The sequence below is a fragment of the Ammospiza nelsoni genome, chromosome 8, assembly GCF_027579445.1.
Source record: "Ammospiza nelsoni isolate bAmmNel1 chromosome 8, bAmmNel1.pri, whole genome shotgun sequence".
Taxonomy (NCBI): domain Eukaryota; kingdom Metazoa; phylum Chordata; class Aves; order Passeriformes; family Passerellidae; genus Ammospiza; species Ammospiza nelsoni.
This window is the reverse complement of record NC_080640.1, coordinates 18,614,810-18,638,910: the sequence shown is the minus strand read 5'-3', so window position 1 is coordinate 18,638,910 and position 24,101 is coordinate 18,614,810. Positions and strand designations below refer to the sequence as shown.

Genomic DNA, 24,101 nt, shown 5'->3' with positions numbered 1-24,101 from the left:
ATTCATATCTGACCCTCTCATTCAAAGATGAGCTGTCTCATGCTGTCTGTAGGCAGCGACAGCACATGCTTGCCCCTGTGTGGACATGAATATATATCCACACACACTTCCTGCACCCCTCAGCTCATTACAGCACTCCCTGGATTTAGAATCCAAATGAAAGGAGAAAAGAAAGCACTATAATATGGACCAAATATTCACAACATTCCTCCTAGTTATGTTCATCTAATATATTTACAGGAAAAAATAACCTTTGAAAACATATCCTTTTCATTATCATATGGAAGCCTTACACTTTTGAAAGGCCAAGAATGTTCACTGCTCATGGAAGAAATGGGGTTGGATGGAACAGAAACTAAGAGATTTCACTGAAAGCAGCTTCCTGACTGAAGTCGTGAACAATGCAGCTATAGCTTAAATGAGAAATGAGAGGATAACTTTTTAATTTCAAGTGATTCTGCTTTGAAGAGACTGTAACAACTCTGTGGATTTACAGGTTTATCAGTGCTCAACCACCTCCCCAAAGGACACTGTTCAATCCCCAGCAGAACAATTTCCACCTGCATGTCTAGTTGGCATGCAGTGCTCTGTAAGCAAGGACCACTTGCCTTCCAACAGCTTCCATCCATTCTACCCCACCTTCAGGCTCAGCTGCCTGAGGAATAGTTTTGTGACAGGTGCAAATCTGCAGCCCAGCATACCTGAGTAAACACATTTCAGCTTGGCATGTTTCCTGACTGAAGACAAACCTGTACTGGCATACTAAAGAAAACCTTCTAAGGTACCTGTGCACTGGGGTGGCAGCCCTTGATAAGATTGCAAGCATCTTATCTCATTTGTGCAAATTGGAGTCCTAATACTCAACTTGAATTTCTTCTGCTTCAAGTGCAATCATTCATGAAAGTTTTCCCAGCCTAACATGGCTCTCGCTGATGACTAACCCACCCCACAGATGACTGGGCAGAAAGAAAACCCTGTTGATTTACCTCAAAGATTTGAATTTAGGTTCCTCTTACTTCTTCTCTTTTTTAAAACTGTTCCAGTTTTGCCCAGTTTAAAGGTAGCCATAGCAGCAAACAAATGCTTATATCCTTATCTGCAAATTTAGACCTAAATTTGCTGAGGCAGTGCTACTTTGTGTCTGGCTACAGTGGCTTAGCTCTCATATCCATGCATTTCACAACTGCTAACTAAATTGACCTGAAACAGATTTTAAAAGTACCCATGGATTAATTCACTGGTTAATTTACTGATTTAGCTAAATAATTTTAGAACTCTGCTTTTAAACCAAACCAACACCAGGGTAAAGCTGACTGGTTTAAGTTTAACACTTAAGTTCCACATCCTCTCTGCAATCAGGATAAAGAATTATTCCAAGAGAATAAGTGGGAAGATAAGCAAGTAACATACCGGTAGTTTGTCCCTGTTTAATCTCTTCAGCAGTCCTGTCTATCAGGACATAGAGAGACCACACAACGCAGGTGATGGCAATGATATGGAATGTTACAGAGCACATGATCTTCCTCCTCTCGCTGGCTGTCATCTGCAGCTTCTCCCACTGGCAAGAAACCAGGAAACAGAGCAAGAGATTAGGAGTTTATTGTAGTTACTAGAGAGTATGAAAAGAGAACGTTGATGAGAACAAAAACCAGGCAGGAGACCAGTTTCCTCCTAACAGGGATTGTGAAAGTCAGATGGCATCATTGCTTTGGTCACAGCACGTGTGTGAGGGCTCACCCTGCTGTGACAGGAGCCATCCTGGTGCCAGAGGGGACTCAGTGCTCAGCTCCCACCCTGTGCCTCAGCACAATGCCATCACACCCTGCTTAGCCACACAGGGCCCCGAGCAGCGCTGCTCCTTCCTGGGTACCCCCAGCTGAGCTGAGCATCTCCAGTGGGAGTGGTACCCTTGCTCAGGGAGGCATTCAACAGAACAATGGAAGTGGCACAGGATTCAGGGTGTGTAAAGACACCTCAGGGTGAGCTCTCAGAGTCCCATGGCTGTTCAGTTCTCACCTCCTCCTCTGGGGGTTTCATTCAATCTTCACTTGTATTTAACACCACTTATAGCAGTGACACTCACACTTTATTTTCAGTGTTTCAAGTGCACCTCAATACATATGCCCATAGAATATACAGAATGGGAGTGAGAGGTTTTCTAAGTGAGAGGATGCAGCAAATTAAATCCTGAGTTCTGCATCTATCAACAATGCTTATATAGCCCAAAACAAAACCACAAAATCAGGCCAATGTACTTTCAGAAAGATACAAGGAAACCAGACAATTATTATAGATGCTTCTAATATGCCAGACATACCTGGGACACCCAGAAGCTGTGTTTTAATTTCTTTTCTGTAATTTTGCCTATGTATATGATGAAAGTTTTTGCATGTGGGACACACATCCCTCAGCATATCTGCTCAGAAGAGAGTTATGACAGGCTTTTCTCATACTTTTACAAAATACATGCTGGGACATATAAACATCTCATGCATAAAAAGGTGCATCTGATGTCTTGTAGAATAATTTGTAGAAAAAGAGGACTTCAAAAAGGAAGCATAATGTGGAAGGGGGTCAGGATGAACTGAATGGTATGATTGAAATCATCCATTATGTTGAATTATTGCTTCCATTGCCACAAAAATGAGAATGGTTGAAACATGAGACAGAGACTTTGTGATCATCTCTGTGCTGCCAATAGACACATCTCTCTGTCCAGCCCAAGCCACATTTCCAGTTATGTGGGCATCCAACCTCATCACGGCAAAATAATTGAGTACTTCCAGGAATTACATGCTAGAGTTGTTGTACTAGAAAGCTATATTTTCCAGTCATTTTAGAAAAAGATTGGACAAAACATTCCCTTTGCATGTTGTATTTTAAATAGAAAATTGCTTTTGCTTCTATAAAAAGGTGTTGCCTTTGATAGAAGTACAAATTAATCAAATTATTTTGCCAAAAAGCAACCATGTTAAATCTATTTGCAAATGCTTTTACAGAGCTAGGAGGACCTGTGCTTTGACTAATTTACAGTTCTCCTTTCTGTTCCACAGCTTGGGCTCCTCTGCTGGACAATACCTCCTGTGAACTGCTGGCTCCACAATCTCAAAACCAGCTTGCACCACCTCACTGCTTCAAGAGAGATGACTGCAAAGCAAAACAGAAAATATTCTGCAAATTGCACACTAGCCCAGAGAGGAAACTCAAATCTGTAGGTCCCCGCTGCATTATTCTGATGACACAGCATGTGCCAGTTCCCACTTAAAATAGTCAGCAGTTCTGGACTTTTCAAGTGTTGTTAAAACAAACAAGAAAAAAAAAAAGCCCAGGGGAAAATTTAATGTCTTTTTTTTTCATCGAAATTTTCAAATTAGGCATCTCTCTTTTGTCTGCCCTCATCTTCATTTGAGCCATGACACATTTTGTTCTCACTGTCTTCCCTTAGTAACTTAGTGTTTGAACAGCCCAATGCTGCAATACAACCTTAAGATGCCAAGGAAGTTTAATTCCATTCCTACCCTATAGACAAAGAGAAGCCCTATTATTTGTTCCATCCTGATCATGCTTACAGTTCCAGGCTGTTTTCTCCTGACTGAAAGGCTACCATAAGGGCTGAGTTGAAGATACAGAGGCATCTTATCTCTTTGTTGCAGCTGAACCCCTAAAAGGACTCTATATGTATTTGAGAGGCAAAATCCTTCTATTTATGGCTCTATTCCTGCCTTCTGGCAACTTGTCTGCTTCCCACAGATGACCTGTTCAGATATAACTAATGATGTTGAGTGACTCATTTTTGAAGGTGCACAACATCTTTTTTTTTCCACAGGGCACAAATATTCAGAAAATGTTCACCACCCACTTCAGGCAGAGGGAGCACAGAAAAAAACCAGCAGTCAACTGACAACTATAGCAACTCTTCTTTGGATTCTCTGGAATAATTTCTTTCCTGTCCTATGGTTGGGTTGTGCAGGGTATTGGCTGTGCAGACAACAGACCTTATGATGACCAATTCTGCAGCTCAGAAACAACTACACTCTGTGCCAAGGGGCTACGAAGCCAAAATCCGCATTTTTAGTAGGCAATGATCCACCACAGTCATAAGCAAAGGACATCCCATCCACTGGACATGCTAAGCTCTACACTTTGCAGACAGTACACGTCTCTAAAAAAATAAGAAGTGTTTGAAATCTGCTCTATTTTCTGTTAGAAGACGCTTCTAGGATTTGGACAAGTTCTCATAATAGTTTTTGGATAGCTGCAGTCCAAACTTCTCACCCTACATGATTTAGGCTCATCATAACTGAATTTAATGTTTCTCATTTATTCTAGTTCCAGACTGAGGTTATCATTATTAACCTCTTCCACTTTGGTAGACATGGCAAGATTTGTCTGTGCTAAGAATATCAGTGACTTCCATCTCAAAATCCTGATGTCAGGACAAATGACATTGGAAGCTCAGAGGATGTGGGAGAACAAACTGAGGATAGAAGCACCTATACATTAAATCACCAGATTTTGCTTAATAGATACTTATCTATTAAACAAAAATACAGGTTCTAGTCCTTCACAGCCTAAGAAAAGGTAAAAATGAAAACACATCTAACAGGGAATCACCTTCTACTGCCAATGTATTATCCGCACTAAGCTTGATCCTTTAAAAAGAAAAGGAAAGCTACATTTTAACTAAATTACATCCAAGAAGTGTGATTGAAAGTAAATTTAATGTGAAACCCTCATCTTTTGAAGTGAACTTAAAAGCCATGTGGATCTTAGAGCCACAAACTAAAGCAGCTAACAGTAATAGAAAGTGCTCCATTAAAAAAAAAAACCTGCTGACTGTAGAATTTTGTGCTCTAAAATCTAAAGAAAAAAATCAGATTGTTGCATATATATATATATATATATATATATATATATATATATATATATATATACACACACACACACACATATACAGACAGAAAGCTGCTGGGCTGTAAGAGCTGTTATCAGAGCTGGATCCCTGTGATGTTGAATTTGCCAGGGTGAGTGTTAATTCAAATCCTTTTGTACCTATACAAAACTGACCAGACTTACTTACAAAACCATTCACAAAGACATGGTGGGTGCTGCAGGCTCGTGGGCACAGCCTGTTCCAGAGTGGATAAAGCATGTTCTCGGGGAAGTGGGTGCTGTGCCTACCTTCCTCAAAGGCTTCAGCTTTGTCTCCATGATGAACTCATACTTGCACAGCTCACAGCACCGCGTGTCCGAGCTCTTGATCCACTGCTGCAGGCAGGCCTGGTGCACAAAGTGGAGACTGCCCGTACAGTGGCAGGGGGTAATCAAAGGGCTCTCATCATCTCCTTCACAGTGACAGATCCTGGATCAGAAGGAAAGCTGCTCATTAGGAGAAGAGGAAGCAGAAAGGATGTGGAAGAGCCATGTAATATCTGTGATCACACATGGATGTTCACTGGGGATCCCGAGACATAAATTAAAGGAATGTGTTCCACAAAGGAGCTAAAACTAAACAACTCAATTGCTGCACAAGCACATACACAGGCACAAAATAATTAAGCACAGACACAGATGACTAAACAGCTGCTTTCTCACAGATGATGCACACACGTAGAGCCTGACAGAAATGCAGTACCTGAAAGAAAAAACAGAGCAAGAAATGACAACATTTCACCCAGACCAATAGCACTTAACTGCAAATAGCATTTAAACAGATCAGACAGCACTTCCCAAGAAAAAATATGCACAGAGAGGTACAGCTACTCATGTACTATGGTCTGAAATAGAAGATAAAACAAAATTCCAATACCAGTGGTGAAACAGTCCACCCCAGGATCATGAACAACTAATTTAGACAGCCTGGATTTTACACAAGTGATTAATTCCAATGCAAATTCCTAAGAGACAGATTCACAATTCAAAACTACAGAACTGAATCTGAACCCCAAAACACACTTACTCTAAATGGCTTTGCTTCTCCAAATCTGATTTAGCAAGACTTTCTAAGGAAGCATCAGCATCAGCAAAATTCCCTATTTTTCTCACAGCCTAACTGTGCAAACAGCAAAGACATCTGATAAAGAGTTACTACCAGCTGCTGACATTTGATTTCCAGATTCAATTTATACACAACCCCTGGGTAGCATCAAGCATTGTGAAGTCCTTCTAACCATGGGGCAGAGGTCATGAATTGAAAGGGGTTTGGTGAGGAGCACAGGGAATGAATACAAGTTACTAAGCATATGTGAAGTAAATTCTGGCCTGCTGCCATCCCTGTCTATTGCTGAAATCTCATACTGATGTGTAGCATCTTGCCTCTTGGGACCTTGCTGATGGCTGGCAAGTGGAAATGAAGGCGTGGGTGGATTACAACAGCATCTTGATGGTAAACCAGTACAGAACTAGATATGGTGGTAATGAGGGGGGAAATCAAATAATATTGGAAAGTAATAACAAAGGCAGCTTTAGGAAGTGCTGTTAGGGAGGAGAAAGACTAGGATAATAAAATGCTAGGTAGAGGGATTAGACATTTGCTCCTGAACTTGATGATTCTTGCTCCTCAAACACAATTTTGATGTGGGAGAGGGCAGACCAGCAGCCAAGTCACCATGAAGACAGTCCAGATCTTGTTCCTGATACCTGTGCACATGATTAATCCTCTGCAGCTGGAATAATGACACCCATAATTTTTGAATCTCACTCTATGGACATCACACAGGCCTATCACTAAGAGCCAGCGCTCAGATACCCTTTGACCAAGAAAACCAGGAAGCCTGTAACAAATAAAAAAGTGTGGTGGGATACAAACTGAGGGGGAAAATAAATCTAAAGCTATATTGATCTGATGTCACAAGCAATTTTCAAGCAGTCTGTTTTCCTCCTGATTCCGCCCCTCTGACCAAACTAGCAGTGCTGTCAGGCCAACACATTGCTCATTAAAAGCTAAAACACGTTCAGCTTGACCTTTATGATGCGTAGCTGTGTCTCTCATAGTATTGCCAGTTTGGGCACTGATAAAATATCTCAGAACCCCAAACCTGAAATAAATTTTAGGAGAATTTATTTGACTCCAAAGGATGTTATTGTGCTTAGTAGCTTTGTTAAGTGCATCAGAGGGGTGCAGGACTGCAGAGAGAAGGCTGCATGCTTCAAATCACACATACTGGATTAGCAAGGTGACAGGGTAAAAGAAGAGACAGAAACAGCACAAAAGCAGGGGAAAGCAGAACAGTCTCCACTGCACATGGGAGGGTTAAAAAGGTAGGTGGTTCTCTGGTAAACCAACCTGCAGGTATCCCCCGATGTGGACACAGGGGACAGAGGGGGTAACTTTTCTGAGAGAGGGGAAGGGCAGTCAAGGTCACTGTCCTTCTCAACTGAACAGAGCGGTGCCCGCTGCTCTTTTGGTTTGAGTTTCACTGAGGTGCTGTCCTCAAAGACGTCATCATCTCCCATATCATCAGAGCAGAAGTCTGTGCTTTCCACCAGCATGCTGGAGGATTTGTCAGCTTGGAAGTGACTGGAATAGCTCTCCAGTTCATGAAATTTATGCAGGCTGCTGATGCTGGAGGTGTGGGAGAAGGAAAAAAGGTAACGCAACAGTTTTTTGCTCCTTGAGGAGTCATGGTCCACCTTGTCCTCCAGCAGGGGGATATGCACAGCGCTGTGGTTCTCTGCTCCTCCCGATGCACTTGAGTAGTTGGAAAGGGAAGGGATATAGGAGTGCTTAGAATTGCTAACGGAAAGAGGCCTGAGATTCAGCGGTTTCCTCTCTTTAAGATGAAATTTGTTAATCCTTAAACACTGCTCTTGGTTCAGGGTCAGTTTGCCTTCTGAGCGTGTCCGCTCCACATAATCAAAGCACTCGCTGGTGCTCTGCGCCTTCTGGTCCACGTCATTGAGGGACTTGGAGAATTTCAGGGTGCGGGTGGGCTTTACATTCTTAGCAGACCTGAGTGCCTGGCCCCGATCCTGCCCACGGGAGTTTCTCTTTGCTGCATGTACCACGTCCTGACAGATTACTGTCACAGTGACCCCTTGTGTCAGAGGGCTCTGGCAGTGCGGATTTTTCAAGACAACAGCAGACTGCACTGGACTGTGATGACAACACTCAGAAAACACTGCACTGGAACTGCATGCAGAATAGTGGAATAAAAGCACAGAAAGCAAAAAAAAAGCAATTAAAAAGGAGAACATGTATAATTAAAAGTGAAGAAATGAGAATTACAGCTAGTGTGTGAATGGTGAACATAGCAGGGCCAAACAGTCAGTAGGATTTAACAAAGCAGTGTTAGACAGCAGTCGAGTCAAACAAATGGGATGCTTCAAGTGGGAATCCCACATTGCTTACTTCCCCACAAACATGCTTTTTCAGTTTTGTTTTTCCTTAATTTGAACCTTGTCTGAACCTCCCTGCAGCCACACAAATGGCACACGTTACCTGCAGATGTCCTGGGTGGATGGTGTGACAGAAGTCCGAGAGAAGCTATGAGGGGCAGAGACAGAGGTTGGACTTCCAGCCTGCAGTGAAATTAAAACAAACAAACAAAAACACCCTCAAGTCAGAAGTCAGTATGCAGAGCAATTACCTTCAGGGTGAAACACAGCGTATGGAGTCAGATATCACTCTACAGCAGATACTCAAGGGCTAGTTGTAAGAAAGTGACTTTACTGTTAAATGCGAGAAAGGTCACCGAGTCCCATCCCTGGAGAAGTAGTGATTAGAACAGAAATGTTTTACTCCAAGGTCAAATGCAGATATCTCTGGAGTGGAACCTGCCAGCTGTCAAACATTGCACAGAACAATAGCTCAGGAAATGAGCAATGCTACAGTAATTAGAATAATTAGATGGAAGTGTGTGTATAAACTAGCTGGAATTTAGCTGCCATGTAATAGCTAATCCTTCCTCTAACAATGATGGCAAGAGATTAGAGGCTTGGGGTTTTCTTCACAAAACAGAACCAGCAGTAACTCAGTAACTCAAACACAACTTGAGGGCTTATATTCCTTACTAGCATATGCACATGAGCACCATCTGCCAACCCACACCATTCCCTGAAGTATTTGGTGTACTTTATGAGGCCTTTTGTCCTGCTCTTACTTGAACAGGATCTTCCATCCTGGAAGATCCATACTGGACAGGAGGTATGGAAGCAGTCATATTTGTAAGTTGCAACAAGAGACAGTGAGAAATAGAATAACTGAAGAATTAAGAATTAGCTGAACTAACTCAAAAACATAAAGTGAAGCTCTTGGCACATTTAACACTTAATAGACAAATCTGAACTCAGTGTGCTAAGCATTGTCTCAGCTGTCACTCCTCTGGCGGTTATTAAAGACCTTTTCTACTGCTGTATCCTGCACGTCACTTTGACAAACTTCTCAACTCCTCCTGGAGATATCTGTGGGGAGGAGTCCTGCATTAATAACCTCATTACACAGAATCTTTAAACCTGGGTCTCCCATGTTCCACAGCTGCTGGACAGGCTGCACTGCTCACCCACTGCTGCAAAACACTGTTTGCACTTCAAAATTCAAACAAAGCTTTACAGCTCTTTTTATCTGCACAGCAAAGCCTGAAACCCAGGAAAGAACAATGCAGTCAGCAGAACAACAGAAATGTCATCTCCATACTGGGCTGCACAGAAAGCAGCACTGCCAGCAGAGACCTGGGTCAGGCAGCTGCAGACAGCCAGACCAGGGAGGCCTCAGGTGATAAAAGGTGTGCTACCACAGAAGCATGCTGTGCCCAGCCCTGTGCTTCAGCTTCAGACACCAGCAGTTATCACTGCTTTGATCATGCTGCAACACACACTGCATCTGTCTTGGGACTTGTCAATTCTATACTTATTTATTAAAAGCCCTTATTGTATATTTAAACAAGGCTGTCACAGGCTTTTATACTGTCATACCAAACCAAGGTTCCTTGTCACATGCAATACTCTATTTCTTTGAGAGAGAAGATACATACACATGCTACTTTATAAATACAGATGAAACAATCACCTTCCTTGTCACAGAACTCATCTTTTAAGGTCTTGTTTCTCTAGTCAACAGCACTATAGACAGCAATGTGTCTGCCCTCACATTAGGACACCTCAGGTGCACAGACACTGAAAAAACAGGTATCCACTTACAGCAGGATCTGCAGGAACCAAAAGCAAGACAGCCAAGACTGACACACACCTCTTAACCCTTAGTAAGACACTGTAACTTATCTGCCATCTTACCCAAAGCTGGGTACATGTATAGAATAAAACCCAGCAGAATAACCTTGGCCCAGAAAGCAAACTGAGCTATGTAATGACTGTGACAAAACAAATTACAGACCAAGATCAATTACTGGCTTTATCCAGGGAAACTACAGTTCTTTACATTTTACACCACTTGCACATGCTAAGGATTCTGATCATGCAGTGATGTGAATTCAGGTACTTGTTGGAAATTTGTTCTCTCTTTGATGATTAACCTCTCCTAAAAGCAGGTACACCTGACTTCATATTCTATCTTGTATAAGGGCTTGTGCAGTAACTTTTTTTTAACTCAAAGTCTGACAATTTAATGAAAGATCTGACACTAATTTACTGATAAACTGTTTCACTCTGCAAATAATTAAAATTAAAAAAATGAAATAGTTTAAAAGATGTATTGAGCAATCTTCTAAAAACAAAATATTAAACCAGTAAAACAGCACGTTGCATTCTGCCCTGGAGACACAGCTATATATTGTTGGAAGTGAAGTCATGGATCAATTAATAAATCTGTGTCAGGTTTTATGTTAGGAGCAAATCACAGAAGGTAACCTGCGAAGAATGAATCCAATCTCTCAGCTGCTTCAGTTTAGCAATGAACTGTTCTAAAAAAGGATAGCAGAATGTATGATGTGACAGTCTAATAGAAGATGAATAGAATCAATGATCCAAAATTTCCCTTCCAAAACCATGTTACTGGTTTCTTGATCCAATTGTCTGCTTCCAAGAGTGTTAAAAGTCTTGCCACTTGGGAAATCAAAAGGCTGGGACAAAAAAGAAATTATGAAATTTCATTTGCATTTCAAGCTTAGTATTCTGTTTCTAGATAACAGTACTGTTCAGAGTGGCTTACAGAAACTCAGTATCTGAGGCACATTTCCTTTCCCCCCATTTTTCTGCTTCAGAACAAAAGATATTTTTCTCTATTTTCATACTTAATGAAAGTGCAATCAAACTATGAACAGAAGTTAACACACTTGGATAGGCACCACAAAAAGGAACAACAAATCACTGGAGGAAGTTATGCCCTACCCTTGGTTCAAACGAGCAGTGGCTACCACCAAAAGCCATGGTTCAATGAGCCTCCAGTCACCCAGTCTGTTCTCCTTTCATTCCATGCTTTTTGCTGATGAAACTTCACACAGCTGCACCGCAACTCAGAGTAGGATAGTGAGGTGAGGTAAAACAAACCACTGCTTTAATGCCAGTCACTTCCCTAGGAACGCCAGTCAGTGACAGGACTGAGTCTCTGACAGGGAAGCACAACTCCCTGACAAGAGCACAGCAAAATGCAAGCTTCTGCCCAAGTACCAAGTTCTGCTGCATCTAGAAGCAGGGTTACACATCACTGCTGCTGGCCAGTCCTTCCAGCTCACCTGGCTCTACTGACTCAGACACAGCAGCTCTCAGCAGAGATGCCACAGAAAAGAAGAAACACAGGCAGCCTTGGGACAGAACCCGGCAAAGAAGAGGCGGTGATGGGTGAATGAAACAGGCAGGTCCAGCTATCTTGGAGCTCTGATGCTGTTCCCACACACAGCTCAGCTCTGAAGGGGCTGGGAAAATAACCAGTCAAAGCCTTCTCCACTCTGTAGCTTCTGGTACACATCACCCTTACTGCCTCAGCTGCAGCCTCCCAGGTAGCAGCACCTTTGGCCAAACTGGATATTTATAATGGCAATAGCAGCAGTTGGTTTTAGAGCACTCCTTCTCACCAAAGGTTTCTGCCATGTTGATATGTGACATGTAGCCTACACCTTGACAGCCTGAATTTGACCCTTCTAACCCCATAATCACTTGCTGAAACTCTGTGGACTGTCATGCCCTTCGCATGGAGGAACACCACCTCCAGTGACAAGCCTTGGAGCCATGTGCTTGTGAGTTACTCTGTACAGCCTGACTGGTTGCTTAAAATAGCTCAGTACTAAAGGTCAATAGTTAGTTAATTGTGTATATTGACATTCCTATCTAATGCAATTCACTGAGGTCACAGCACGGCCTTCTGAACTGGCACTCCAACACTCACAGCAATTTTGAAGGTAACAATTCCTGGGATTCCTACCGTTCTCTGAAGGGTTGCCCTCAGGAGCATATACATTTTTTAATATGCTTATATGCAGGTGTCCATGCATATGTACACATAGATGTTCTCATTCTGCCTCCACATGAACAGTGTTATCTGTTGGTAAGAGAACTCAGCCTTTTCTTACTACATACTTTTGATTACATGCTGCACACCAAAACCCAAAACCCCCACCCTGCCTAAGAAAATAAAGGCATCTTTGAAGTGAGCCATAGTGAACGTGCCAATGGCTCGGGTATATTTCAAGATAACCTGCTTATCTGAGATGACACTTCTGGGTATAGTTGCTGTTGTCCCACTCTAGGCTGCACTTCAGTAATAGCAATTAAATTTCATTTTAAAGAACAGGGCCTGTCACATCCTAAAAACGTTATTCAATTATTCATTGAAAGTAAAAAATTAGAAACAACTCCTGTAGAATTTTTTAATGATTGGAAGTCTAAAGCAAGCAAACAAAGGCTTTCCCCCACACATACAAACTTTGTCTTTTGTAGGTGCCACAGGATTAGGAATAATACTGTGACCCTACTACTCATGCTACAAAAACAACTAGAGGTTTCAGCTAAGGATCTAGAACTAATATACAAAGAACTATGCACATTTAATAACAGAACACAACTCTCTTTGTGCAGAAAAAGAGTGAAAAGAAGCTCAATTTTAAGTCTTTTATTGGGAGGAACTTCTGAACAAGGAGCTTCAGGCAAATACAAATTTAGCAATAGAGCAAGGAGCGAAACACTCCACAACTGGCATTTTGATTATGGGCTGGCCTTTATTTTATGTGCTCTCGAGTGCTTTCAGCAAGTCCTGTGTTCCATGTGTGGCTCTTGCTAGAGTGCACAGCAGTTCCACAGTCTCTGAAGCTCATCTGTGGAGCAGATGCCAAAGGAGGCCTCCAGCAGTGCAAGGAGACCAAAGTGGACAAAGCTGACACCTGAGATAGGCAGAACAGGCCACCATGGACAGACTGGGGGATGTCATGGGCAGACAGCCCTGCTGACACAGGCTGGTTTTGAAAGCTTTTGTACCAATATGGCAGGATCAACCATCAGCAACTTCTGATCTTCTCCAGTAAGTTCTCCCTACCAGATTCACGCCATATTGACTTCCAGTGCATATTAAAATCAAGTGTCTTTAGAGAGGGTTAAGATAAATTATTAAAATGGAGAGTGGTTAAAAAACTGCAGAGGAGATATGGGAAAGAGGCATCTGAAAATTTCAGGATGATCAACTCCACCATGCAATTTTGGCAACAATTTGATAGGAACCAGCAGTCAGCTGCTGGAAGAACTTTCTTCCATACTTTATATAATGGATATGACTATAATTAAAACTATGTCTAGCAACGAGAAGCAAAGCTAAAGTCAGCTTCCCCTTATTATTTCCAAAGAAATCTAAAGGAGGTTTGTGTCAGGACCTTTTCTCTAGAGATTCCAGAGCTAAAGATACTAGAGAAAGGAGGTTATCTATCCCTTCAAAGTCTCCCCAAGAATTATACAACCTGCCTATACCACAGGATTAATGTTGACTAAACCCAGTAACAACTACACAGGTTCTGCAGGGAGAAGAAAAAATTACTTATGGCTTTTTGTCTTTAAAAATCTTCCTCAAAATACCTTCATTGGACTGAGAGAACAAAAAAAAGAAAGGAAACCCCTGCAGGTTCCTCCTGAATGGGGTGCCCTCATACCTATATGTAAGAATCCAGCCCCAGGAGAGGGAATTTATCACAGCACAGGGAGACTCTCACATTCCTTACAAACATGACTGCACTGTGCTCCAGCATGAGATTACTTGCTCTTGTACCTGGGGAAAAAGTATACTTTAATCTTCATGCTATAGGTTTTTTCATGTCTCTTCCTTCCCCAGTAACTCAGTAGAAGAGTTTTTTTAGGAAACTTGTATTTCCCTACCCCCAGGCTCACGTACCTGAACAGAACACCTCTGAGGAACAGTTTTTTCAGTAAGCCTTGGTCATCTGACAGACTGCAGGATAGTTAAGTTTTGCAACTCAAAAACCTGGACTACTTTCTACAGACAAATGCTCACTGAATGCATTAAAGCTTCAGGCAACAGTGGACGTGTGTATTCATATGCTTTCCTCAATCTGTTCCAAGCTGATGAACAGCCTAAATGGATTTTAAATTTCATAGCAAGCTTAGGCTACCACTTTGTGTCTGCACTGGCTGCTATTCAGCCTAAGAATAATCTAATACTTTACAGCATGCTTCTGTTCAAAAGATAAAACTACACAGGCCTTCAGAAAAGGCAAAGAATTTACATTTTTTAAGGAGTTCACTTTTGATTCCTTTGCTGTGTTCCCAGTATTAGCATTTTCAAAGTTTGGAAGTTTCATAGTCCCTTGGAGGGCTGTGAAAATAAGACCACAAAATGCTTCCCCTTTACATTAGAATCAACCTTCCAAAGCAATCAGATGACAAGAACAGCACACAGATGACCTGAAGGTATTTCCAGACATCACATCATCAGTTTCAGGATTTATCAGATACTTTAAAGGTAAACAATACCACTAATTTGAGAATAACTATTTAGAGACCAGCTTTGTAAGTGACCTCATTTCATCTGCTTGTAAGCACAATTCCTTTATCTATGAACTGAGGGCATGAATTACCATTACTGTGAAAATCCCACTTTTAGCTGCTCCCAGTGACTAGCTGTGTGTTAGGGTCAATTTCTTTTATATTTAGAGGACGAAACTTCTATAAAGCTTAATTATTTCTCTGTGGGGCTTGAATGATGAAGGCACTTTGCAGCAATCAGTGGCTGCTTGGAAAAAATGCTGGCATAGGGTAAACAGCTGAGATGTGGATCTGAGCTGTATTCCCTTGTGCCAACTGGGGTTGTTTCAATCAGCATCAGTGCTGTTTATGTGTCTGAACAGGGCAAGTTGGGGAAAATGGGCTGTGTTCAAGTGTCATGACTAAATCAATTAAATCTGCCTTCAATGTTTTTTTTTTTCATTTTAAAAACAAATATAAAAGATTTCAAAAAATTAAATGTTTCGTGTGTAGCAGACTTAAAAGGAGTGTTTGAACTATATATACCAAAAAAGCAAAGAAGGGCCTGGAGGAATGCCACATCCCCCAGTGTGCAACATACTGCACACAGCCTAATGACACCATATGAAGATCCTCCTACATCTTATTCCCTGCTCCTTTTTCTGCTCTTTCTGGCCTCCATCCCCAGTCAAGTATTCAGATGATTGCTTTTTCTTGGCTTGGCCACATGTACTAGCATCTCCTCTGCCTCTCTTAGCATCTGCCTCTTGGAGAAGTGCCCTTTTTGCCCCTTTCTCCCAGGGGACAGCTCCACCTGGCCCTGACACTGGGGGTCTACATTCAGAGAGGTCCTGCTACCTCTACCAGCTGATCACATTTGCAGTAGCACCATCTGTCTGCCTCCCTCCCTGATCACTTTAAGCCCATGGGCATTGCTTTCCTTGGTCACAATAAGTAACACAGCATCCTCTCTTGGCTGAAGGCTGAGTTCTGACTCAATCCTTTCCACTCAAATTGCACTGTGCAACTGAGAGCAGTGGAAAGATACACAGTAATAATCACAGCGGGTTCATAATGACATATCAGCACCAGTAAGGCTTTGATTCAAGTGCCAGTGCCAAGAATCTGTGGCAGATTTGCTATGTTCCTGTGCTGTAAGCTAGATTTGGGTGGAAAAACAATGGCTGAAACAGTCATGCAGAAAGCATGACCATTATTTCTGTACACACTCACACGCACTTCAACACATCTGGAAATGCAGCATGTAATTGATTTAATCCAATTTTGGTTAAAAAGCTCCTCTTAAAATGGTGTCGGATCAACAAATCCTGTGGATTTCAGAAAGGGCTATACAGGCAGCCAAGCATTTCCATACTCAAAATGTGTACCCAGTCTGCCTTATTGGCCAAGTTGCTATGGTATTCTGAATTTAAAAAATGGGCCCTTTCCTATTCAAACTCACAATTAAAGAAAAAATTTTCATGTACTTAAGCTTTCATGCAGCATTCCACTACTGCAATGTTTCATGATTTGTCATTTGAAATTACATGCAACAGCCAAAACACCTGTCAACTACAAAATAATTGCTGCAGTTTAGCACTGAACTGCCTGGATGCACAAGGCAGCATTCAGACAGGCAGGCAAATCAGGGGCTGACTTCACTGATGGGGCTTTCACCCTCTGCCCTTGCCTGAACTTATCTCCAGAGGTGCACAGAATGGATCAGGCAGAGGTGACACAAGAGCAGCAAGAACATCAACACCTCTGGGAAGCTCATTTTGCAACCAAAAAGTCTCCTCCATTAAACTGGCAAGACTGACTTTTGATCCCCTTGAGAACTTTAGCTTTTGCAACACACAGCAGTCATGTTGAACGTTTCAGCACTGCAAGATGAATGTAAATATTGATGTCTCACTTGCCAGCACTGCCAGGGAGAGCTTTACCAGAGTGCAAGGTCCTTCCCACTGCACTGCCACACCACCAGTTCTTGATGAATTAAGAATGAACTGTGCAGATTCATTTGGGTACCAAAGTGCTGCTGCCAAAAGGTTTGTGCTGATTTGAGACACTGGGAAAAGTACAATGATACTTAATGGCAAAACTACTATCTCTGCTGAACAAAACCTGAAAATCCAATTAAAGATCCCTAAGAAGACAAGAACCAGGGTAAAAAGGCATAAGCATAGTCCGTTTTTAGAAAAATCTACATGACTATTATACTCACACAGTTTTTATTTCAAAACCCCTTATATGAGTGCACATTTTCTGATGCCAAATGCAAAATTATCTCTTATCAATCCATGATAACAACACCTACAGCTTGGTCAACACCTTGTGCACCATGAAGTTGCCCTGCTCACTGTTTAGGACACCCAGTAACCCTCCCTTTTGGCTCCAAAGTGAAAGTTGTCTGTGCCCATATAAATCAAATATTATATGCAGACACTGTCTCCTCTGCTGCCGACAGTCATGAACAGTTCCCTAGATCCAGAAGTACTCACAATACTTATTATGTTGCAGCCGTAATGACTCAGTCTTTCATTAAAAGTAACTACAAGCAGCCACTTAAAACTGTGGCAACAAAGAGTTGAAGCTTATACACCCCATAAAAAGTACTGTTCAATCAACACAGCCAATAGAAAATCTTATGTGCAATGCAGAAAGAACAGTAAGTATTGCAATAATTATCTTGGACAGAAGATACCTTTTTCCTAAAGGCACAACAAAGCAGTTATGCTTTGGATGCGCCCACTGGCTATGCTGAAGAGTGACTAGAAGGGGTGGAGCATCCTGCTTGCCTTACATGACCAGGCTCAGTAAAATCAAACATTTAAAAATACTTACATAGTCATGTCCTGATAATAAGCTCATGGCACTTAAAAATAATTTGGTCTTGAAGTAACAACAGAATAACATTTAACCACATATCCTACACATATTAGGGGATGCACATCAATACATATCTTACACAGCTTTATCTTACAAAACAACACACTGGAGTGATGTTTTTGGAGCCACTTTCCCCTCCAAGATAAGATCTCAGGCATCTGTCATCTATCTTGCTCCTATCAAGCTAAGGAGGCTGACAGTGTGAAAGAGAAAACCGACTGTAGCTTCCATTTCGTTTGACCTGTAAAGAGAGTCTGCAAAACACCAGAGTTCTAATGTTTCAGGAGTGACTATCAATGACAGGCATAAAAAACATTTTCTACTGGTCACATCATCAAATGTATCACCCAATTTCGAAATGAAAGAAATCCCAGTATCCCCAAGTTTATCAAAACGGAGTTACATGAAGCAACATACCTTTGAGATGTTACTGGAGCGGCTCACGGAATGCCCCAAAGCCTTCTCGTTCTGAAAGAGCAAGAACAGGATCACTGCAGCAACAAGTCACAGCTATGAGAATACTTAAAAGTTGGCATTAGAAATCAAATTCCATGGAGACAGTCTTACAGCTGGGGGCTTTTAAGGACATTGCTTCTATTGACATCAGCCTGATTTACAATAATCACTGAATTGCTTTGTCTGTTTAACAAGATATTACCTTGCAGAATATCACATAGGCAACACATGTACAAACTGACAAATACTAAAACAGTTATTTCTTTTTTCTGAGGGTACTGTAAAGGCCTTTTCTCAGATGCCATCAATTTTAGAAAGGATACTTCTCAGTATCATGAAGACCTGCTTCATCTAAAACAGACAAACACACAAAGACCCTCAAAAATATGGACATAATACTTATGCAAAGACTAATGTTGAACAGGACTACTGCCAGAACCTGTGTGGTAAGAACTGGCTCCAATCATAAGGGACAGCCTAGCTGATTTCATCAAAGGCACTGTAACCATAGCAACAGGGCAAAAAACAATTCATTGAAACTACAGGAGACAGGAGGAAGAAAAAAGGGGGCAGGAACATGTTCTCAAGCTATGACGAAAAGAGACCAACACCAGTTGGCAAGCACAAAGACTTGCCACTGCCTGTGTGAGGTGTGGGGGGAGCAGGCTGTGCTTGGCCTTCTAGGGATGTGTGGGAAGCAAACAGAGCAAGGCTACATGCAACAAGAGAAAATGACAGCAGAGAGTGAAACCCTTGGGTGAGAAGTCTCCCTGAAGCAAGACAGGTGACAGTCTCAAATCCAGCCCAAGGTGCCAAAGACAAGGACGAAATTAAACAGAGCAGAGGTTTCTTCATGTTAACTCAATTCCCCCCCACCAAAACTCCTGTCTAGCTGAAGAAGATGCTTGCAAGGGAGCATGACTGAATTTACACAGGCACCTGCACTGAAAAGGATGTGCTGAAATTCAATAAGCATCACAGGCTGGAAGACAAGACCTGTATTTGCACAACACAGTAGATGATGCAGAGTAAACAGACTTTTAGCTGCTGCCACAGAAACTTGTCTCTCTGCCTCTGCTCCCAGAACTGATTTTATCTGATAGATTCCAGGAGCCTCCAAGAGACAGCTGCACATATTATCTTTATTCATCTACTGTTGGAAACATATCTATCAGAGGTTTCAGTCAGCAGATGACTCCAAACTATTGGTTTTGTTATTGAAAAAGTGACCATTTTAAAACAAAATTACAATCTTGAAAAGTATTCCCATAAGGGCTACATGTGAATGCATGCACACATATATTTAGGAATCTGTGATATTCCTAATGGACTCCTAAGCACCTAAGTGCTTTTGAACATCTCTGTTTCTCAGCCATACAATGCAGGTACATTCATAACATCAACAGGAGATTCACAGTAGTAGATTTTAATAGCAGGCACAATCAATGAGGAAAAGAAACATCAAATAGATAAAATCTATTTAAAAGGCAAACAAACAAATCTCACTTTTCACTCTATATCCATCACCAGTACATCAGTCCTGGGATCTCATAGAATTATGCACAAATTAACAAAGACATGGGAATGGCAAGGCTAAACTCTCATGGTACTCTCAACAAATAGAAATCTTCAGACTATTTCTAGTATGTTCCCACTGCACAGTAAGACATTCTGGCTGGTAATCAGAGCTCCAAATAAGCTCTCCTTCCCTCATGCAAAAGCATTGTACTTTGCACTTGAATGAAAGAGGAAGACAAAAGCAACATCTGCAAGCAAGGACCCTACAATTATCACCAGTTAAAGTAAGTGTCACTCTCCTTTAGCAATTCAGTTTTTCTGTATGGAATAATGGGAATCCTGCCTTTTGAAGGCATCCTCCCCAACTAGAACCACCTGGCAGGTGTTTAAAAAACGAACAAATAAACTCCACCCAGATAGGAAAAAATTACAAGTGAAGCTTGTTACTCCTCCTGAGCCATTCACCAGCAGATGCTGCTCTGAGGTCCCCAGCAGCTAGTGTGGCTCTAGAAAAATGACTGAAAACCAGAAAAATTGCTACCCAGTCTTCTGGATGCACTTGCTTGCAATGACCAGAATACTCCTCCCAGCTTTCCTTTCTTTTTCTACCTTCCCCTTGAATTTGCTCCCAACTGTGAGTGACAGAGCTGCCTTTTTCCTTCACCAGCTGCTTCAGCTCACATCTGCCTTTCTTCAGGGCTCTAAACTTTGCCTTCTCCAAAGAGGCCATCTCTCAAGGCCTTTTCAGTTCAGATATCTAGAAGATGATAACTCCCTTCTGTCCTTTCTTTTGCCTCAGTCTTTCATATATTCAGCATTTCAAGTTATTTTAACCTTGCTTCCCTACCCTACTGTATCCATTTTCCACTAAGCACAACAGCTACATAGCTCACACAGCCAAGCCCAGAACTCCTGTGAACCCCAACACATCAGTTCCTACCATGAGAGCCACAGCAGCCACAGCTGCTCTTGTCCACTCCAAACACCACTGTATCAAACTGACCTTTCTCCAAACTTAGCTGCAGACTTACTGCAGCATCAGCAAGTGGGCACCCGAAAGAAATAAACTTAAGTATCTTGGCCAGATGAAAGGTTAACAATATATCAGTAAAATAATTTGGTTTTGTATTTCCAACACTCTGCTTTCTAGTCCTTAAGGCAGGCAAATAGAAGACAAGAGAGGAAGAAGATTCATAGCTTGTGCAACTATCTTCTGGTTACAACTGTGACTACACACCTAAATCCAGTCCTATGATTAATGCTAAACCCATCTTTTATCTCTGCTCATAGACCTGCAGAAGAAACTGCAAGCCAGATCCCAATGGGTTAGCAAGATGACTTTTATTCTCTTTCCATCTGGGAAAGGAGGACAGAGGGCACCAGAGGATGGTATTCCTTGCTTCCTGAAGTCTTCATTCTTTAACACACCAGTGACCTGTTAGGGCACTGTATTCCCCATTCTGCAATACGAGTTCTGTTTTACATTATCTTACACAATATCATGGGTTAAGAGCTTCATCTGAAGATAGGCATTCTCCATCTAAAATCCCAGTAACAAAGAGCAGAGACATTTTTTTGAGGACTGTGTTACTGCAAAGCCACAGAGAGAGACATCCCTACAAGGCAAGTACTAATGTTTCACCCCAAAAGAGACAGAAAACCAAACCAGGTCAGACTGGCTAGAGCACTGACAACTTGTGGTTTTCTACGTGGACTCTGAACTGCATTTTAATTTTATTTTGTGCATTACAATTCCATTTTACAATGACAGATTAAGCATGAGATTGATATCTAGCAAAATACTTACTGTTATCAACAATTAATGTCAGTAAATTTTAACAAAGTCTTCTGGGTAAATGGTTGCTTTTCTTAATAAAAAACTTTGCAGAAGAGAATAAATAAGTAAAAACTTCTCTGATTCATACAGCAATTCTCATTTTTAGATCTGATGAGAATTACAGAATGGAACACAGAATGGCACTGCTTGGAATGGTGAGGTGCTGAAGTACTGAGTAGCTGATCCATGCAGGGCAAAGCAGCAAATCAGAAGTGAAACTCTGTTCTTCCATTGAGTCCCACAGCCAGAGCATGAATGCATCACTGCTCTACAAACATGCAGTTGTACACACCCAGGTATTGTTTCAGGTTTCATGACTGGGTCAAATTTCCTGACAACTTCTTCCAAGAATTTCTCTGCAAATCTTGCTCTGCAACCTGAACAATTTATATTAAAAAGAGCATATGCTTTTAGTCTGGGAATAGGAAATTGCTGCTGATAATATTGGCAAGTGCACTTAATTGTCTGAAGTAGATAGAATGAGAGGAAAGAAATGGGAGAACACTTTTGTTGGCAATTATTTCCTTCACCTGTCAAAACCAATGGATTGTTAAGTTACAAAAGCTTTGTCAGCACTACATCTTGTCACTGACAGAACTTGACATATAATTACTCAAGTAAGAAATGGCATCTTATCATCTGACTATGACCTTTATTTCTTTCTAGTTACCATGTCATTGTGGAAGAGCAATAACTATCATCAAGGTTCATCAATGATTTTTGCACATAGCTAGAAGAGAAATGAAATTAAGAGTAATGCCATACAAGAGTAATGCCTGGTCAAAAAACATTCATGGCATCTATGCTTAGCATCTCTGCTCTTGTGGAGTATTAACTTAAAATACTTGTGCAGTGTTTACTTGACACTTGAAAGCAAAAGGGTGATGGAAATCACATCACCTATTTCCATTTTTTTTTTGCTTTTCTGGAGACACAGAATCAATATTGAGATAGGAATCCAAATCATGCCCCTTGCATCTAGTCCAGTATCTTCTGTTACTGGATAATCCCACTTGATTCATAGCAACCAGCAATCCCTGGCTAAGTGCAGAAAACCAATGTAAGATTTCAGATGTATCATAAGGGAAAATCTATAGCAAGTTCACTGTGGATAATTCAGAGAGATCTCTAACTAGTTTATTCATATTCATATTAAGCCACTTCACATAGTGGGAGACAAATGCAGAAAAACAACCTGAAGGCAAAAGATAAGCCTGAAAGTAAAACATAGGAGAATTAACAAGCTTTATTCCAGGCACTGAACTTACAGCTGTGCCTGAAATCATCAGCCACAGAAATAAAACCATGAGCTCATACGGCTCTAACAGAAAAGAGTGGCCAACAAAAGCAGAAAACAACAAACAGACCAAATGGCTTCAGTGGCAAAGTTCAAGGAACTGAGGAATTCAAAAACCGGCCATGGCCCTGGGGGTTTGGAGACGCAGGTCAAGGAGGCTAGCAGATCACAAACAAGAAATAGAACTGAGAAGAAATTCAAAGAACAAGGCAAACACAGCAGAGTGCAGAAGTTAAGCAGGAATCTCTTGCCCATGTCTGCACCTAGTGTGGCCAGAAGCACCATGCACTCCATCTCCCCCTGCCTGAGGAGCAGCTCTCACAACATCCATGGATGTGCAGACTCGTCAGGCACAGGTCCCTACATGGAACAGATATGGCTACTTGCTGTGTACTGTTCTGTGCCTGGCTTTGCCAGTTTGGTCCTAGGACTATGAGAGAGATACAATGCCTGGAATCTTTCTTGCCTCCAGCCAGATGGTGGATAAGGTGACAATAGCATTCTCTCCAAAAAGCCCTCTTCTCCATGGCTTTGTTGAACGTACCATTTTTCTGGGGTTTTCATTGCTTTGCTTTACTTGCAAACACTCTGCAAAGTGCCTCCTATCATGGATACCCTGCATCTCCAGCTGCTAGTACAAAATGGACACCTGACTTCCATCTCCCTTCTTTAACCGTCTGAGCTAGAAGATGATATATGTGTTTTCCTCTTGATGACCAAAGGCTGCCTTACCTGGAATCACAAATTTTTATTTCTGTGCAAGACCATCAGTCTGGTACATTTCACTAAAAATGTATCAATTTGCACACTTTCTACATGCAGGTCCCCTGGGCCCAATTTCAAACAAAGAAAGTAGACTACAAAGTTTGGCACCCAACATGTTTTACTGATGTTCTTATCTGCTGTTGCCAGACAACCTGCCTAAAATCGATGCACGACTTTATGTGATGCAACACAAAAAAATGAATCCTTCCCTCAGGGAACAAATTATATGAACTACAAAAGATGTGATCCAAAAATACACACCTTTCTTGATAATGGAAGCAGTACACGTTAAGCTTACAGCAAAAATGCCATTTCAAACAATTTTGTGTATTTAACAGCAGAAAGAAAGAGACAGGCGCTGAGGAAGTCTGCAATTATAAACACATTAAGAGGAATAACAGTCTATCTTTTACAAAGTAATTGCATTTAATGCAACCACTGGAATTCTCATGGTACACTAAACATGTCAATATGCCAAATCAATTG

The 24,101-nt window shown here is 41.5% G+C and overlaps 1 protein-coding gene across 2 annotated transcripts in view; it reads right to left on the bottom strand.

Annotated features, from left to right (window-relative positions):
* Window positions 1-24,101, bottom strand: part of MARCHF8 (membrane associated ring-CH-type finger 8) — an 88,130-nt gene that overhangs the window by 6,089 nt on the left and 57,940 nt on the right. Inside the window, exons 3-7 of one of the 2 annotated variants that reach the window (XM_059477332.1) lie at window positions 18,160-18,210; window positions 8,441-8,520; window positions 7,286-8,131; window positions 5,182-5,362; window positions 1,411-1,558 (exon numbers count right to left, since the gene is read on the bottom strand). In XM_059477332.1, the coding sequence (XP_059333315.1) occupies window positions 1,411-1,558; window positions 5,182-5,362; window positions 7,286-8,131; window positions 8,441-8,520; window positions 18,160-18,210 (1,306 nt within the window). The remainder of the gene's footprint in view (window positions 1-1,410; window positions 1,559-5,181; window positions 5,363-7,285; window positions 8,132-8,440; window positions 8,521-18,159; window positions 18,211-24,101) is intronic. The other variant, XM_059477333.1, reaches the window with a different exon arrangement.